Here is a 19,490-nt window from a genome sequence, read left to right on the forward strand (position 1 = left end):
TACAGCAAAACTCATTTGTGCATTTATATGAAATACTGACATAAATATATGGTTCAAATGATTTATAATGGTAAATAAGATTTATGTTGCTTCACTCACAGGTATTAACTTTGAAAGTACCATCATCCAGTTGTTTGTACTATTTTCTTTTATTTTATTAAGATAGTGAGAGTAGGGGGGTGCCTGGGTGACTCAGTGGGTTAAAGCCTCTGCCTTCGGCTCAGGTCATGATTCCAGGGTTCTGGGATCAAGCCCCACATCGGGCTCTCTGCTCAGCAGGGAGCCTGCTCCTCCCCCTCTCTGCTTGCCTCCTCTGCCTACTTGTGATCTCTGTCAAATAAATAAATAAAACCTTTTAAAAAAAAAAAAAAGGAAGATAGTGAGAGTAGGAGAGGATAAAAACCAATGAATGGGAAGTGAAAATATGGAAAGAGCACAAGTACATGATAGAAGGTTCTTCTTCTCAGGACTCTCTACCCTACAAGAGAAAAAGAACATTCAGGGTCCATTAACAGTAGCTAACTTTTGTTAATTGAAAATGAGACTACTTTTACATGCTTTAGAAGAGAGAGTATGAATATTTGTGAGGAGAACAATGAGATCATTAAGGGTCAAAGTCCTAAGGAATAAAAAGAAGAAAACATAGGTTAAAGAATAAGTTGGTCATTATAAAAATTACTGAGGTTTCAAGAAATGAAGGATTTTTTTAAAAGGTAGAATTAAAGAAAAAAACCAAAAAGTTTAGCGATTATGTTGTCCTGCACATTTTCATAGTAAAATATCCTCAATGAGATTCACTATTTTTTTTTTAGTCTCCCTATATATGATATCCTCCTAAGTCAAACTGGCCACTGTCTCCTATGTAGAATTGTTAATTCCTGTTCAATCTTGCTTGACTTTATATTCTTTTATTCCCTAATTGACCCCTGACAACCTATTCATTAATCTACATCTATTAACTCCCACAAGACCAAGCTTAAAATGCATCTCTTCCCACAATCATTCCCTGACTATTAAACCTATGACCTTTATTCTCCTCCATCTGTCTACTTCCCCAAGAATCTGTCTCTAATTCCTTGTTCTTTCTCCCCACTCATCTTCTCTCTTGGGTTCCTTCTTGTCCCCATCAATACATAGTTGAAAGTAAAGAGAACTAAATCACTAACAAATAAAAAAGGGAAAAAAACACATATTCCATTACTTATTCCTCTTTTTCCTGTCACAACCTTCTGAAAAATATAAGTTTCTTCCTCTACTTTCTTCCCAGCCACAGAATGCTCCAGCAACGCATTTGTTTATGGGGAGTTTTCTCCAAATGGACAATAAACTCAAAGTGCAGGCATTTTATCATTTATTTCTTCACATACATCTGGGAAGACAGTACAATACGTCAAGTGCACAGAATATAAAATTAAATATATGTTAACTGAGATATTAAGAAAGAAAAAGAGCAAAATTTGATAAAGAAATTAATGTGAAGCAAACTCAAAGTAGAAAAAACCACTCCCACTTTCTACCTCACCCACCCTCTCTAGGCAGAATTACTCTTTAGATGGGCAAATAGGCTCCTTTGGAAATGTACACATTTATTTTGTGTTTTCTATCAACATTTTCGAGAACTTCAGAAAAAAAAAAAAGAGAAGAAAAATGAATCAATTAACAAGCCCTTTATTCTCATCTACAGAGGAAGACCATTTGCTGGTATGCTTTTTAGGTTTATTAACATTCGTATTGTATTTTGCAAACACAAAGAATTATAATCTCTGTGGTAAGAGAAGGAGCATCTAATTCTAACTATGCATTTTCTCACAAATTAGATGTTTCAGGGTCTTAAAGGTTGATTAAGTTGAACCAGGTAACAAATGAAGTGAGTAGAGGATTTTCTGTGGGTCATACAGAAGAAAATCTTTATCACATATAATAATATGTAAAGACATCACAAGCAAGAAATAATCAGTTTGGCCAAAATCTTATAATCATGGCATACGATGAGAATATAATGACCTAACTGAGGCCCCAGAAAGTTTAAAATATTCTTCTATCCAGTAGATGTACTTTTTTCTTCCTCCACTTAAAGAAGGGTGTTAAGAAGTATGAATTAAAAATGACAAGCCTAACAAATGTCTGTTGAAATAACAGCAAAGCAATACAAACAGTATTGACAGAAAAGGAGTCAGTAAGAGACCAGAAATTTCAACAAATGTTTAGAAGACAGAAAGTAGCTGAAGTGAGAAGGAACTAAGGCAAAAATTAAAACTGGATTTTTCCAAGGAAGAACCTAAAGAGAGCTGGTCAATTTGCTTCACAGCACCACGAGGAGACTCAGCATCTATAGGCTCCTAATACTGTGGAAGGTCAGTGAAACAAGGGGACTATGTTAAACAAGGGGACTGTCGACTCTGGAGCACACCTTCTCCCTAGCCTATACAGATAAATGTTTATCTCTCCAGAACACCACCTGTTATCCCTCAAATAGGAGATGAGAAGTTGATGCTCAAAAAACAATGAACTAGGAAGGCTCCAGAGACAATGGGAATATTAGATGATAGAGGTGACTCACAGGATTGAAAGTATTGGGATTAAGTGTCTGTCACCTCTCACAGTAGAACCCTCCTCCACTTTCCCTGTCGCTATCCATGAATGCCAGTAGCCAGGTATAAAGTCCTCCTGTCCACACTCCTTCCACCCACATCCTGTATGGGACAGGAAGATTCATCTAGAAAGTTCTCAAAGAAAAAGCTTCAGTTATTGTGACCAATTTAAAAGCTCTCACTTTCTGACTACCCAATAGTGAAGCTAACGAGGAATAAGGCCCTGTATACATGCACATGATTTTCAAGTACTTTTCCCTACCTCCTTCTAAAGTAAGACCATATAGCCATGAATCACGAGGCCTTTGAAAACAGCATGCAGAATGACAGACAGAGACTAAAAGAAACAGAAAAAAACAAAATCTGAGAAAAAGAAAATGAGAGGAGGAGGTCAGGAGTAAGAAGCATATTTGGGGGAAGAAAATAAAACATCTATAATAATTTTCAAAAAGATAAAAGTATCTTTGGGCATTTAACAACAACAGAATGTATGCAAAAGGAGAGAACAAAAGCATGTTATTAGAAATGTTAGGGGAAAAAAGGGGGTGCTGGGTGGCTCAGTGGTTAAGTTTCTGCCTTCAGTTCAGGTCATGATCCCAGAGTCCTGGGATAGAGCCCCACCGCAGCTCTCTGCTCAGTGGGGGAGCCTGCTTCTCCCTCTCCATCTGCCTGCCACTCCCCCTGCTTGTGATCTCTCTCTCTGTCAAATAAATAAATAAAATCTTTTAAAAATGTAAAAAAATGTTAAAAATGTGATTACTAAAGTGAAATTAGTTGGAAAACAAAGTTGTTTCTTAAAGCAGAACAGAAAGTCAAAATGATGGGCAACTTGAGAGAAAAAGATAAGAAAACTTAAGAGATTCAATATCCAGATATTAGAAATTCCCAAAACAGTGAACAAAGAATCTGGGGACAAGAAAATTGGCAGAGAAATAAGACAAAAAAATATTTCAGAAATGAAGGATAAAGTGCTTATGAGATGATTCTTCTTCTTCTTCTTCTTCTTCTTCTTCTTCTTCTCCCCCATCCCCCCAAGAGTTTTAGGAGCTATATGCCAGCAACGGAAAAAGACCAAGTACAAATGTCTCACTGTATCAGAGAAATAATTCACATAACGTGACATTCAACCTTTCAAAGTATCCCATGGATTTTAGTATGGTCCACAAGGTTGCATAGTATGCAAACATCACCATGATCTAATTCCAGAATGTTTTCATCACATTAAAAGGAAACCCTATACTCATTAGCAGTCATTCCCCATCCCCTCCCAGCTCTTGGCAACCACTAATCTACTTTCTTGTCTCTATGGATTTGCCTATTCTGGATGCTCATAAAAATAAAACCATACAAAATTTGGTTTTTATGACCAACTTCTTTCACTGAGCACAGGTTTTCAAGGTTCATCCATAATGTATCATGTATCAGTACTTTACCTTTTTATATGGCCAAATAGTATTCCACTGTATGGGTTTCCCACATTTTGTCTGTAGACAGGTTGATGGACATTGGGGCTGTTTCTACATTTTGGCTATTATGAATAATGCTGCTATGAACATTCATGTACAAATGAGATTTACCATATTAAGCAAATATTCTGATACTAATTTTTTCAATATGCCACATCACTGCCCCCAAATTACTCAATGGCAACCTTCTGCCTCTCAATCTCATTCCAGATTTCAATTAGTAGTTTTACTTTACTTAACAAATCTGGTATTTTACCCCCTAAAACCCAAACTCTTTTTACAAATTACCTATCTCCTTTCTATTCTCAGGGAAGGTCACTTCCATACTCTCCTTCTCAGCTCCCTGAAAATCGGGGATAATGGTTTCCACACAAAAAAGTAAAGACCAATATCGTATAAAATGAGTTGCTAAACCTGAGACTCCAGTTTTATTTCCTCTCTATCACTTTTTCCCCCTCTTTTCTGTGAACCCTAAGCCTATAGGAGGATATTGTAATGTAAGAGTGTGGACTTTAGCTGTCAGACAAGACTTAATTCAAGTCCACAGATGAGTGTACTCATGTACGAAATAAAAAATATAATCACAATACCTTCTCTCATAGTATTGCCATCAGAATAAAATTAAATACGAATGTAGGGCAATCTCTATTTTTCTTTTCATTGTGTCTTAGAATCTAAGAAAATTGAAAATGTAGGTATTGGGTTCTGCGTCTCTTTTCTACCTATTGATTGTATAACATTGCAATATAATTAGAAAAGCAATGTGGTCTGGTCTGAACTGTGCTCCCCTCCAAACTCACATGTTGGAGCCCCAACCCCCACTGTGATAGTATTGAAAGATAGAGCATTTGGGAGATAATTAGGTTTAAATGAGGTCATGGCATGGGGTCCTGATGATGGGATTAGAGCCATGTGAGGACACAGCAAGAAGGCAGTCAATGCAAGCCAGGAAAAGAGCTTTCACCAGAACCCAACTATGCTGACTAGTCTTGAATTTCCCACCTCCAGAACTGTGAGAAAATAAATTTCTGTTGCTTAAGTGATCCACTGTATAGAATTTTGTTATAACATCCCGAGATGACTGACACATGAATCCCCTAAAACTTTTAAAGGTCTGGCATCAAGAAACCTCTGTTCTAGTCCATTTTGTTACTGATTGGCAAGGAAAAGTTAAAATATACAAACATTCTAAAGACGAAAAGGAAGACAATTCCCACTGTCATTGGAAGTCATTTGGGTATTAATTAGAATGAGAAAAGAAAATGGGAATCAGAAGAAAAGAAAAAGAATTCTTCACTGTTTGCCTCCAACCCACCTTACAGGTTTACTCTCCCTGATCTCTTACTTTTCTTGACCTGAGGTCTTTGCTGACCTCCTGAGCTACATTTTATGAGTTAGGACAGATTTACTTCTTACCTAGATCTCTGCCCCAGGATGCTGACCCACACGGACCATATTCCCTAGAAAACTGGGTTCTCTTTGGCTATGGCCCAGGTACAGCCCCAGTAAGTGGTCAGAGAAAAGAAGAGTAAGAGATGAGATTGTTTCCTTATTTCCCTGGTTCCTTCCCTGCAAGATTGACATAAATTAACTATGTCTCTCACCAGAGCTCAGCGATTCATTCGAGATTCCAACTCTTCCTCCCTTGAGTTCCAGCAATTGATCCCTGTTGCCTGTGGCCTATGCAAGGTAACAATTTGGGGCTACTAGGCCCCCTCACCCACCCTCCTTTGAACTCTTTAATGGATCCCCTGCATGCTCAACTTTGAAAACAGACTTTTGGAAAAACAAACAAATGAACAAACAAAAAACATTGTTCAAACTGCCCTATTTCTATGTGCATATGTGTGTGTGTGCCATTTGCTTCCTTTTGGGACATCAATCCACACACACATTTTTATTCATGTAGTACTCTCATGAATTCTTCTTCCCTCCAACTCTCTGGTCACCTTCTAAACATGTTACCAAGCATGCTTGAATGTTGCTGCCCCTCTGTTATCTCCCTGGTTACCATGACAGAACAAATAAACTGTCCACTAATATTTTGCTCTAACAGCACTTTATTTTAAAAGCACACATGGTCCGCATATATATTACAATTCAGTACAAGCATCACAGATCAAGGACAGCACCTGACATACAGCACTCAATAATTATGTTAAATTTCTATGAAACAACTTGAGAAGGTTTTTTTTTTTAATATAACAATGCTATTAAAGATGTATATTTTAAAATAATGAATAACGACAACAAAAATACCTTTCGATACATTAGTTTGGCTAAGCATCCAGGAAGAAAAGGTATTAGAGCTTGAATAAATATGTCCCCTTTTCCTTTAGGAATGTAGTCTTCTTTCTTTAAATTTCTATAGTATTGAATGTTTAATTCACCTTACTATAATATTTTTTTAAATATGTTCTATTTGGTAAACTCACATAAAAAAAGGAGACATTTATATGACCACATAAGCAGTGAGGTATTTTCTTCCACAAATTATTCAATTGAAAATGTTTTACAGAGAAAACAAAGCTATTATCTCAATGGTAAGTAACATTTCTTTTTTTGTCAGTGGTTACCAGATAATTCATAAGAGAAATATCCTCAAGTGAGTTAAAAAGGTCAATCCCTTGTGAACTGAAATAAATTTTGAAGTTCAATTTAAAACAAGATTTTTAATTACTGAGATAGACTATCTAGGGATAACTTCAAATTGAAAGGCCAAAAATCTCAAGTTAGTTGTTTTTTTTTTTAATAGAGAATTTAACCCCTCCCTCAAAGAAAATCTGATACATCATTTCCTATAAATGAAAAATTAATGATATTACCATATTAACAGCATCTAAATGTTTCCTCAACATTTGAAATAAGTAAACACTATGAGTAATATTTTGGGCCTAAATTTCTAGTTATTTAACCTAACAGAAATTTTTAGAGAATAATAATGAAGAATGATTATGCAACAGTTTACTTGATACTAAACACTCATTTTATGTTAGACATTGATTTTCAAAGCCAAGTGAAAGGTAAAAGCTACTTTTTTTAAAATCATAGTATCATTTCATCTCATCTAAGTCAAATAAATTTTTAAAAGAAACATAACATAGTGTACAAAACATCTTAATTTGTTTGGGCTGCTACAGCAAATACTATGGATTGGGTAGCTGACACCCAACAGAAATCTAATTCTCGCAGTTCTGGAAATGGGAAGTTTAAGATCAGGATACCAACCTGGTTGGGGAAGGGCCCTCCTCAGGGCTGCAGATTCTTCTTCTTGTATCTTCACGTGATGGAAGGACTAGGGATCTCTCTGGAGCCCCTTTTATAAAGGCACTAATCCCATTCAGAGGGCTATACCTTCATGACTTAAGTACCTCCAAACCCCCTCCCTCTAGCACCATCACATCAAGCATTAGGATTTCAACACACCTTTTTTTTGGAGAATACAAATATTCAGACCACAGCAGAAAGAATAAAGGATTTGGAGTTGGATGGGAGAGGCAAATGTTTACCATTATTCCCTGTATATATCAATAATCATTCATTCCTAGTAATCACTTTCCCCCTATATAAAAACGACCTGTGAAAATTCAGTCACCATTTAACACAAGAAGCTGGTTAAGGTGTCAGAGCTCATAAATTTTTCTAATTTAAGATAGCAAACAAATTTTAAAGGGTAAAAAAAAAAATTTTTTTTTTAATTAGTAAGTTTAGTCCTTAAAAACAAAAAACAAAACAGAACAAATGGCCATAAGGCCTAAAGTAACACTGAAAGCAGTAAGAGGAGGCACTTAGGTGGCTCAGTAGTTAAACATCTGCCTTTATCTCAGGTCATGACCCAGGGTCCTGGATCCAGCTGCACATCAAGCTCCCTGCTCAGCAGAGATGCCTGCTTCTCCCTCTCCCACTCCCCCTGCTTGTGTACTCCCCCCCTCCGCCCCCATCCCTGTCTTAAATAAATAAATAAAATCTTTAAAAACAAACAAAAACAAAACAAAACCAGAAAGAAAGAAAGCAGTATGAGAACAGTTGCCTTGCCTCACAGGTTCCTAAAATCAGGTCACATAAACTACAGAAGAATCAAGTTCTTTGGCTTATTCTATCAAAGACTGGGCCTAAAAATGGCATTAATAGTTGATAAATACTTCTCAAGTGACTACTCTGTGCCAAGCACTGCTCTTAGAATTGAGAATAGACAATATTAGGAAACAAAACAGGATAGGCCCCTGATCTCGTAGAGTTTATACTAACTTGGAAAGGGATTACTTATATTAAACATAAATCCCTCTTATTGTATACTATAGCTACTTTTTTGTCATTTTCACTATAAATTAAGAGCCTTGGCTGTCATCCCATGTCAAAATTTCTCTTTATTCCAGACAATATGCTCTTCTGGTAACTATATTATGTGTGGCAGTATTTCAGTCATTCTCTGATGTATGTAAAATTTCATTATTTGTAAAACAAAACAAAACAAGAAACCTGCAAAACAACCATACAAATACAATACATTTTGATTTTAGTTTAAGTAACTCAGTTAAAAATGTTATATAACAAATACCAATGAAAATAATAATTCAGTCACAGGATTTATCATGATAAATGCTTTGAATGTAATCATTATGTTCAAAAGAGGGAAAGAAAGAAGGAGACATGGAAATATTACATAATTTTATGAGCACGAGATAAGATCAAGTAAACGTTAAAGGATTTAGATAACCTTTCACATAATCAAATGCCTGAAATCTATAAACCAGGCTGTTGGACCCATCCTTCAAGCCTCCCATGAGGAGACAAGAGAGGCTACTATATGAGCTCTGTAAACCCCAAACACAGAAACATATGGTTAGCCAAAGCAGAGGGCATGCGAAGCACACTCAGCCTTCCTCTGACAGGCAGGCCCCGAGGTAATCCAAGTACGCTTAATTTAACATGAGACTCTTAATGTTAAAGACCAGAAAGAAGAATAACCAGGAAAATCATGTCCCTAAAATGCATGGTTATCCAACACACAATAGCCCCTTCATGTAACTCATCACAAAATAAATTTTTTTCAAGATTTTATTTATTTGAGAGAGAGAAACAGAGAGAGCACACACAGGGGGTATGCAGAGTGGCAGAGGGAGGAGAAGCAGGCTCCCCAGTGAGCAGGGAGTCAGACATGGGGCTTAATCCCAGGGTCTTGGGATCATGACCTGAGCTGAGGGCAGACACTTAACTGACTGAGCCACCCAGGTGCCCCGACAAAACCAATTTTATCGAGACACTCTTTATAGGTAAAAATTCTCTCCACATTCGCTGATTTGAAGATAGGTCTCATTTTTCTATTAAACTGTGTGTTTTTCAAGCTAGACTTCTGCAATTACTCAATCCCTCCTTCCATAAAGTTTCCAAAGTTAATAGTACAATTAATAAGTTCAGTACCTTACCAAACAGTCCCAATATAACACAATTTAGTAATGATGTCTCAAATTTTTCTGTTTAAACATTTTGACTATTTCCTCCATAGTTATCATGCATCAGTTTATATTGTAATATTTTAAATCAAACTTTGAAAATGAAACAAAAAGAAAACAAGTTCATATCAAAACAGGAAGGTAGAAAGTACCTTTAATTTGGATCCATGAGGTACAAGTAGAGATTTATTCATCTTTGGTGGGATATAAAGTTCCCATTTTCCATAATCCAGTTTTTTATATGGGTACGAAAATGGATTCCAATCATCTAAAAAATAAAGAAGATTAGTTAACAATAGCATGGTATGACTAATACTTGATGAATTTCAAGTAAAGCATAATATGCTGCCTTCTTGTACAGAATCAAATTGTCTAAAAAACGTTAAGTTTTCTAGGGTGTTAAGTAGTATACTCTAGCCATTTAGAAAAAAGCAGGCTATTTTATATTTATTTTTAAGAAATATATTTGAAAGTTTGCCTTTTGCAACTTAAAATTAAAAATTACAACATTTTCAATTGTCCTTCCAATTCCAATATGTCTATCAATAAACAGATTGTAAAAGAAAATGATGGGCCCTTTTGTAGAAAACACCATCAATAACTGGAGTTAATACGAAAAAAACAGAAATGTATTTTGGTGATTAGAGAAGATGTATCTCATGGCAGAAAAAATGATGAAAAATAATTAAAACCATATTTCATTTATCCAAATCTACAAGTGTATGATAGAACTGAGTTAAAAACCTAAAGAAATGCCACAAGCAAGAAAGGTGGAAGGTTATAAACGATAGGAAGCAAAGGAAAGGTAGATCACAGATCGCAGAAGAAAGCCAAAATGAAGAACAGACCCATGCACACAGGAAAACAAAATCAGTAAGTAAAGGACACACTGTTTAATAAGCAGTGCTGTGACAACTGGCTATCCTTATGAAAGAAGAAAAGAAAGAAAAGAAAGAGAGAGAGAAGGAGGTAGGGAGGAAGGAAGAAAGAAATCTCTACCTAATACCATGCCTAAGAATCATCTGCACACAGACTGATGCTTAAATATGATAGGCAAAACTGTAAAATGTTTATAAGAAAACACAGGGAAATAATAATCATCCCAGGTATAAAAAGTATTTTTTAAACAAGATACAGGGCACCTGGGTGGCTCAGTTGGTTAAGCAACTGCCTTCAGCTCAGGTCATGATCCTGGAGTCCCAGGATCAAGTCCCACATCGGGCTCCCTGTTCAGCAGGGCATCTGCTTCTCCCTCTCCATCTGCCCCTCACCCCACTCCTGCTCTCTCTCTCTCTCTCTCTCTCTCATTCTCTCTCTCTCTCTCAAATAAATAAAATTCTTAAAATAAATAAACAAGATACAAACATAAAAACTAGGAACAAGCCTGATAAATTTGACCAGTAAAATTATAAATTTATCTTCACAGATAGATGAATGGATAGACAGAATGAAAAGACAAACTACCAACTGTGAGAATACACTTAAAATGAATATACCAAGAAAGAACATGCAAAATATATGAAAAAGTGACCAAAAAATGAGAAAAAGAAAAAACAACACCAACAAAAAAACGACAAAGACATCAGCGGAGGACACACGAATGGCCAAAGAGCATGTAATAATGCCCAAACTCACTGTGATTAGGGAAACACAAATTAAAAGAGCAGTGAGACTCCATTTACCACCCACTGGATTAGCAAAACTTAAGAGCCTGAAAATATCAGGTAGTCAGTAAGGATTATAAAATAACACTGCAATTGAGAGTATAAATTAGTAAAACAACTTGGCACTGTATAGCAAAGTTGAAGATACGTTCCCTGGAAAGCCCAACAATCCTCCCCCTAGGTAATAGCCTGGAGAAATTCTGACAAATGTGCACAAGACAGCTTCCGCAAATGCTCAGTGAAGAACTGTTTGTAATAGCAAAAAGTGGAAGTGATCAAAATGTAAGTCAGACACAAAATGAGTAAATAGGTTTTGGTATAATTAAACAATGGAGTGCTATACGATAGTATAAACTAAAGAACAAATATATATATGCAAATAGCTAAAACATGAATGTTAATTCTAAAAGGGTATGAAAGAATATCATTTATACAAAGTTCAAACATATGCAAAAGAGTATAACACTTATAGATACATATGCATATAGTAAAAATATTAGAAGAAAAATTAGAATGTTAAACATCAAATTCCATGGGTGATTTCCACTGGATAAAGGAAAATTAACATAGGACGTTTCAATAATATCTGTATTATATCTTAAGGTAGGTGGTGTGTGGAGAGATGCTTATTACATTATTTCTTACTGTTTATGCCTAAAATATCTCATAGTTCTACAATAATTGAGCAGCACTATGATGCCATGCACTGTATGGCACTGACATTAGAGTCTTAGCAGATGAAGTAAGAAAAGCATCAGAAGGCTTATTTTATGCCATGACTTCTTTTTTTCCACACCAACTCTTTCACCCATCAGTACTGAGAATCTTTACCTCCAGACACTCTGAATGTTGGGGACAGAGTGAGTGTAAGAGACAATATTTAAATAAAGAAATAAAGATCTTTCTAAACATTTCCCTACTCCTCATCATGAAGACAATCTGAAAATGTCTGAAGTGGTTTATATTAAAAAACAACAGGCTCTGTATCCTTATATGTTCCTGCTCCTAAAATCTCAAAAATATCTGACCTACATACAGGGTGACATATCTTTACCAAAGCAAAGAATTGAGGGCATAATTAGAAAGAAAAAAAATCTTGAAATAACAATATTTAGATACTGTAACACTTCATACATTTACTGAATTTTTTAAGCTAATCAGTTAAGACAATTAATAAACTTAAGACAAGTGACAGATCTTTTCCTGGTTAGTTAGATCTGAAAATAAAGGGTACAGTTCATTAGTTCATTCATTCATTCATTAAATATGAACTGAATGCTTAATATAGGCCCTGCTCAATGCCAAACTCAAACTTAGTGTTCAGAAAGACAATCATATCTCCTCAAGAAAAGGTTAAATTGAGTCAGAGTGCACCAAAATGAATAAATTTATAATATGGATTCACTAAAAACTCAAGTATAAATAAGATCTTATTACTTTGCAAGTGCATCTTCAACTATATGGGTTATTTACATATGTAGATTTATTTAAAAGCTGTTTTCAAGTAATGGAAAAATAAATGTGCTTTTGAATATTACTGACTGAATATCAGTTTAACTAGTTCCTCGACTTGCAGTCACTTGAGTTTTAAGGTCTATTTAAACAAGTATTAATATTTATATAAAGAAAATACTCTTACTGAATCACATTTTCCTTTTATAAAATCTTAAGAGTTCTAAATCCCCTAAAGCATATGTTGATTATTTGTAATTCCACACTATGCATTTTTTTTTCCTTTTATTATTACCCCTCCTACTCAGGGAAACTCAGGTGTTTACTTTTACTGCAGTTACATTTTTCTTCCTAAACCCCACCCTTGGAAGCAAAATTTAGAACATCTTCACATATACCCCCTCAAGAAAATCCATTCCACCAACCATCACAAGTGATGTAGAATATATCTAAAGATTTCATATGAGAAAGGGAGAGGAAGGTTTACAAGGTATACATGCATGAAACAAATTAAGATTTTTGCATTAAACAATTGTCACCCCATGCAAATCCCTCTTCAGCCACATCACTACCCGTCTGTCATCTCCTTGACTCTTTTTCAGTTACTGTTAGCCCTGAATTTTCCTCACTCAACTTCCTTTATTAAATAATGTTGCTTTTTTCTATTGGACACATGGACACCAATAAAAATTCCCACTTCCACAGTACAGCATGCAGATGTAAGATTGTTTCTTGTAAAATGGGTTTTCCAAAATGACTCATGAGATTTTCTCCAGGGTATAAATATATCTAAGGCCCAGAAATAGAATAATTTTAAAAAAGTGGATTTGGACCTGTTCTTATAAACTTAACATTAAACACTTAGTTAAGAAAAAAGGAACCAAAATTAAGGTACATCTAGGCATAACTGCAGAAACCACTTGTGAAAGCACACAGTTAAAAATAAATAAATATTTAATATCAAATGACCAGTATAAAAATTTTGTTTTTTTAAAGATTTTATTTATTTATTTGAGAGAGAGAGTGAGAAAGAGAGAAAGCACAAGCAAAGGGGAGGGGCTGAGGAAGAGGGAGAGGTAAACACCCCACTGAGCAGGGAGCCTGACCTGGGGCTCCATCCCAGGACCCTGGGATCATGACCTGAGTGGAAGGCAGATGCTTAACCAACTGAGCCACACAGGCGCCCCAGAAATAAAATTGAGTATTTTATTTGTAAATAGAATTAGCTTCATAAAAACACGAGAGGCAAAATAAGAAGTTGAAAGACAAAATTTAGGGAAATTTTTGTCTTGTGAAATAAGTCATGAGACTTTATTCTTAAACATAACTGAAAATAATAATAACAATAATGATAAATGATTCTAGGCCATACTAGAGTAGATCTGAAGAGATACTTTTGGAACCAGATTACCCAAACATTTTTCATTTTAACCTTGTATGACTTACATTCTGAGTACACAAGATAGCATTAACTTTATTTAAGTACTTAATGCAAATAGTTAATATCCGTATGTAGGCCTCAGGATAAGACCAAAAATAGCACCATTACCACATGGGACAATTGTTCATGTCTCTATCCCGTACAGAACTAACACTGAGAGTTCTGCAGTTCAGTGGTTCTCAAACTTTAGCTCATACCAGAATCACCTGAGCTTATTAAAACAGATTGCTGCTACCCCACCCTCAGAGTCTGGTTCAATAGATCTCAAGTGTACTAATAATTTGTATTTCTAGAAAGTTCTCAGGTGGTGTTGATGCCATTGGCCTAGGGACCACACTAAAAACAACTGCTGGCTCAATAGGTATATTCAGGCATTCTCTACTCCTAGCTTTGTGAGTGATTTTCTAAATTAAATTAGATTTATGGACTATCAAATAATGCCCTAAATCAACAGGTCAAGGAAATTCTGAAATAAAAAAGATCTTTAATAATCTTTCAAGGTCAACATTACTCACATGAAATTCAGGATTTAGAATTTGGGAAGAATAGGGTTATAAAGCCCAGGGGATGACAAGTGAGATAAAGATTATAGAACAGATACAATGTATAAAGGAGCTGGAATGTATTAATGTAAGGGAACAAAATTTGACAAATTTGAACATGAAAAGATAACATATATTAAGACCATTATTCAATGTACTTATTAATGTCTATAGATAATATTTTCTAAAATATTATCATTAAGCAATCACTTGGTTAAAATGTTTGAGCCACTGATCACTGCCTGATTGTGAATAGAAATTTGAAGTCTTTTATTTAGAAAATATGAAAGTTTTAAAATGTTAGCATATTACCTTATTTCCCTTTCTATGCCTCATTTCTTACCATAATGTAGACATCGCCAGGTTCAAGAGTTAGGAACACCCAAAACAATGTGTTTACTTATTCTAATTTTGGTCAAGTTTTAAGATCATGTTTGCTGCTAGCATAAATTATTTTATTATAACATTTTCTAAGACATTCAATATTTATCAAGTTATGGTGACCTGACACATTTTTTTTAAAGATTTTATTTATTTATTTGACAGTCAGAGATCATAAGTAAGCAGAGAGGCAGGCAGAGAGAGAGGGGGAAGCAGGCTCCCTGCTGAGCAGAGAGCCCAATGCGGGGCTCGATCCCAGGACCTTGGGACCATAACCTGAGCTGAAGGCAGAGGCTTTAGCCCACTGAGCCACCCAGGCACCCCACCTGACACATTTTTAAAGCAAACATGTTAATAGGTATATTATTAACAGGCTAAAATATATCATCATATTTGGTAATGCAAAAGATTCTATTTGTCCATAGACTCAAGACCAGCAGACAAAATTCAAATCGAGATATGGAAAAGAAACAATGTGTATGCACAGTTTAATATGAACTGCAAACACACATTCGGTATAGGCCATCAAACATTAACTTAAGGTCACTGCATCAGGAGAACAGACTCTACATTTATCTCAAACCCAACAACCTTTCCTTTTCTAATGTAATAATCCTCACATAAAATTCTTAAATGTCAACCTCCTTCAAATATTCCCAAACTCTTTAACTCACAGTAAAGTATTTCTCTTCATCAGCTCTTAGCCACCTCATTTCTGTAGAGTTCCTGAGTTTCATATAAAATTCCCTTATGTATGGCTGAAATCGGTCCAACATACTATGTAGAGTCTTATACCTCTGATGCGGATGCTAGTGTGCTGAAGAACATTGTCCACACTTGGGCCAAACCCTGCAGGCTTCCCCAGCAGGGACACAGATCCCTGGTGAAGGCAGCTGATAAGGCTAACAATGGAAGGCCACTACTGGCCTGTGTGGCACATTTCAGTCACTTTCTATCTGCACGGATGTCCCTTATGTTATAACAGTTGTTAAATATTTGGAATATCACCTCCTCCTTTAATTGGATGCCTGGGAACTATCATTCTTCGACTTCTGCTGGCAGCTGGTACCCTGGGGATAATCTTATTGAGACCTCCAGCATTATTTCTTGGGGGAAGTTCTCTCAACACACATTAGTGAAGGCTACCTGCGCTTTTCAAAAACATTCTGATAAAATCAGAATGCCTCTAACTTCAGGACCAAGTGAATACTAATATCTTGATATTATAAAGAACAATGTTCAGTCCTGTGAAACGTAGCTTTCTGGAAATTAGAAAACAAATCAAATAATCTAGAGCTTCACTTACTGAACTGTTTTTGAAGGCATGCATGGAAGAGAAGGGCTCCATGATCAAAACATATGTAGCAAATGTGACTTAATTAGGATTAACCACGTTTCTTTATTACAGGAATAGTATTTATAGTATGGTATTTTTTATGAAAGGAGATAACAAATGAATAGATGTAGTTTTGTGATTTTAAGTAGCATGAAAATATAACCCCCCAAAATGAACAGAAATGATTATGTATATAGGAGAGGAATAACATAGATTAGTAGTTTAGGATTGCACCTTGTAATATTTTGACTTTAGAACTAGTCAATTCATACAATTAGGAACAATTCATACAATTAAAAAGGTGATTGTCAGAAATGGAGAAACAAAAAAAATCCCTTAAAATAGAAACTGAAATAAATGAGCCTATGTGATGATATTTCGAGCCTATGGAAGGTAATTAGGTCATGACAGTAGAGCCCTCATCAATGGGGTTAGTGCCCTTACAAATGAGACCCCAGCTAGATCTCTGATCCTTTTCCACCATGTGAGGAGACAGAAAAAAGACTGTTGTCTATAAACCAGGAAATGGATCCTTACCAAACACCAAATCTGCTGGTGCCTTGATCTTGGACTCCCTAGCATCCAGAACCATAAGAAATAAATTTCTGGGGGCGCCTGGGTGGCTCAGTGGTTTAAAGCTTCTGCCTTCGGCTCAGGTCATGATCCCAGGGTCCTGGGATCAAGCCCCACATCGGGCTCTCTGCTCCACGGGGAGCCTGCTTCCTCCTCTCTCTGCCTGCCTCTCTGCCTACTTGTAATCTCTGTCTCTCAAATAAATAAATAAAATCTTTAAAAAAAAAAAAAAGAAATTTCTGTTGTTTATAAGCCACCCAGTCCATAGCATTGTTATAGCAGGCCAACAGACTATAAAACAAAGTTTATCTCTATTTTTACACATACCAAGAAATTTCCACAATAAAAATTTAAAAACTAATGTGAAGTCTTTGTATAAAATATTTGCCCAAATCTCTTTGTTATCAATTATAAAAAGTTTTCAAAGAGTAAAAGATTTTAATTTATTTATGGTTCTAAATACAGATTAGCAAACTACTTTCTAGATGGGCGGTGTTAGTTCATACTTCCAACAGCAGCATATAAGCATGCTCAATTACCCATATCCTCATCAACACTGGGAATTATACTTTTAATAAGGCATGCCAGCCTCGCACAACCAGGGATCACTAAGAGAATGAGGCCGTAAGGGCCCAAAGATCCACTGTATACAATAAATTAATTTCTCTTCAATACATCTAGAATAGTATTCATCATGGCCATACTTGGGAGAATTTAGAAAACAGACATTAAATCATTATCTGTGTTCTGTGGGTCAGATGAGGAACTAACATGAGAAAAGTTGCCTCTAATTATTGTCCTAGATATAACAGATAGGTTTTGATACAGAGTGTTTGCCTTTCTTTTCAAAACAGGCTATAATTATAACTTTTGATTATTCTCTTTTCTCCTATTGTTATTTGGGAAGAATTGGGTGGTGCGTATTGTATTTTTTTCAAACTTTTTCATTTATTTCTAGTTTTATTAAAAGAAATTAAAATGTGGTCTACTTTATGGCCTAATTTGGTGGTAACCAATCCAGTTATTTATTTACCAATCTATCTATTTTTAACAGTATAAACCATTCAGTTATCTCAAAATAGATTTTATGGAAACTCCAGCATGAAAACTACAAAAACATGTGAAAGCAAGGTTGCTCTGCCTGAATTGGCCCTTCCTAGCTGGCCACTCCTCACCATTTATTGTTCTATCCAGAGCCTGCTACTCAAAACTCAGTCCTAAAAAGTGTTCTGATATATGATCTACCTTTGTAGATATTTCACACCCTTGAAAAATATGCAATTTGTTTTAAATTCTCCATTTATTTTTAGTTTACTTGATTCAGCACAAGTTAAGAGTATACTAAATTCTATCATGGCAACTGGGTCTGAAAATCTATCCAATTTCTAGCAATTCTTGCCATCTATACTTGACCAAAAGAAAGTATTATTTGGGACATAAGGATAATGGCATTTATCTTTGCTGTGACTTCTGTTATTGATTTCTATGCCATTTTACCTTGGTTTGTTTTTGGTCTGGATTTGACCATCCTTTTATTTTATAATCTTTAAGTGACAGTAAAGCAGGGGGAAATTAATAGTTAAAGCTAGGAAGTGGTACAATATTTGCTTAGAAAGAACATAGAAAAGACAAAATAGGAAAGGGAAAGAATGGGAGAAAGGTATAATGCAATACAATAAATCATCAGGGGCAGCAACATCATCCTGGGGGCCAAGAATGGCCCTTGATTATGTCTTAACCGACCAGTATGTTGAGCTTCCTTCCATGTCCGGAAATCTCTGGAGCTAAGTAGGGAGGCTTTCTTAGAGCCCACACTCCAGCTTATGTTTTTATGCTATATAACTATGGATCGAAACTTAACCCATTTCTGACTTTCCTGGCTTCAGCACAGATTTGAGTTTAGAAACTCTTCTCTACACAACACAATCTTTCAACTTAAGCTATTCTACCTGAACTGGCTCCTGGAGTGGATGCATGTCAGAGGTCTACAGCAATCAGGAAAGCAATTATACAAGTCTCCCTCCTAACCCTACAGCCACTTACAAAAGTATACCAATGAAAGTGAAATGGTATTTTCTAGTATGTCTAGGGAAGTGACAACCCAGGTGTCTGTGATCAAGTGATTTTTGACAAAGGTGACCAAGATCATTCAATGGGGAAAGAAAAGTCTTTTCAATAGATAGTACTAGGACAACTGCATCTCTACATACAATAAAATATATTTGGACCCCTACTTCAGAACATGTACAAAACCAACTCAAAATGAATCAAAGACTGATATGTAGGGGTGACTGGGTAGCTCATTCAATTGAGCCTCAACTCTTGATTTCAGCTTAGGTCTTGATCTCATGGTTGTGCATTTGAGCCCTGTGTCTAGCTCTGTATTCAGTACAGACTCTGCTTGTCCCTTTCCTCCCATTCTTTCTTTCTCTCTCTCTCTCACATAAATAAATAAAATCTTTTTTTTTAAAGACTTAAATATAAAAGCTAAAATGATAATGCTCACAGAAGAAAACACAAGGGTAAATCTTCATAATCCAATTCTTAAATAGGCATCACAAGTACCAATAATAAAGAAAAAATCCAAAATA

General features: G+C 35.6%; 1 protein-coding gene across 1 annotated transcript in view; it reads right to left on the reverse strand.

Annotated features, from left to right (window-relative positions):
* GBE1 (1,4-alpha-glucan branching enzyme 1) overlaps positions 1–19,490 on the reverse strand; it is a gene marked incomplete at its 5' end in the record, with an annotated part of 215,685 nt that overhangs the window by 172,937 nt on the left and 23,258 nt on the right. Inside the window, one exon of the mRNA XM_032877990.1 lies at positions 9,663–9,778. Coding sequence (XP_032733881.1) covers positions 9,663–9,778 — 116 coding nt within the window. The remainder of the gene's footprint in view (positions 1–9,662; positions 9,779–19,490) is intronic.

This window comes from Lontra canadensis, unplaced genomic scaffold (assembly GCF_010015895.1).
Source record: "Lontra canadensis isolate GAN:19392208 unplaced genomic scaffold, GSC_riverotter_1.0 scaffold62, whole genome shotgun sequence".
Lineage (NCBI taxonomy): Eukaryota > Metazoa > Chordata > Mammalia > Carnivora > Mustelidae > Lontra > Lontra canadensis.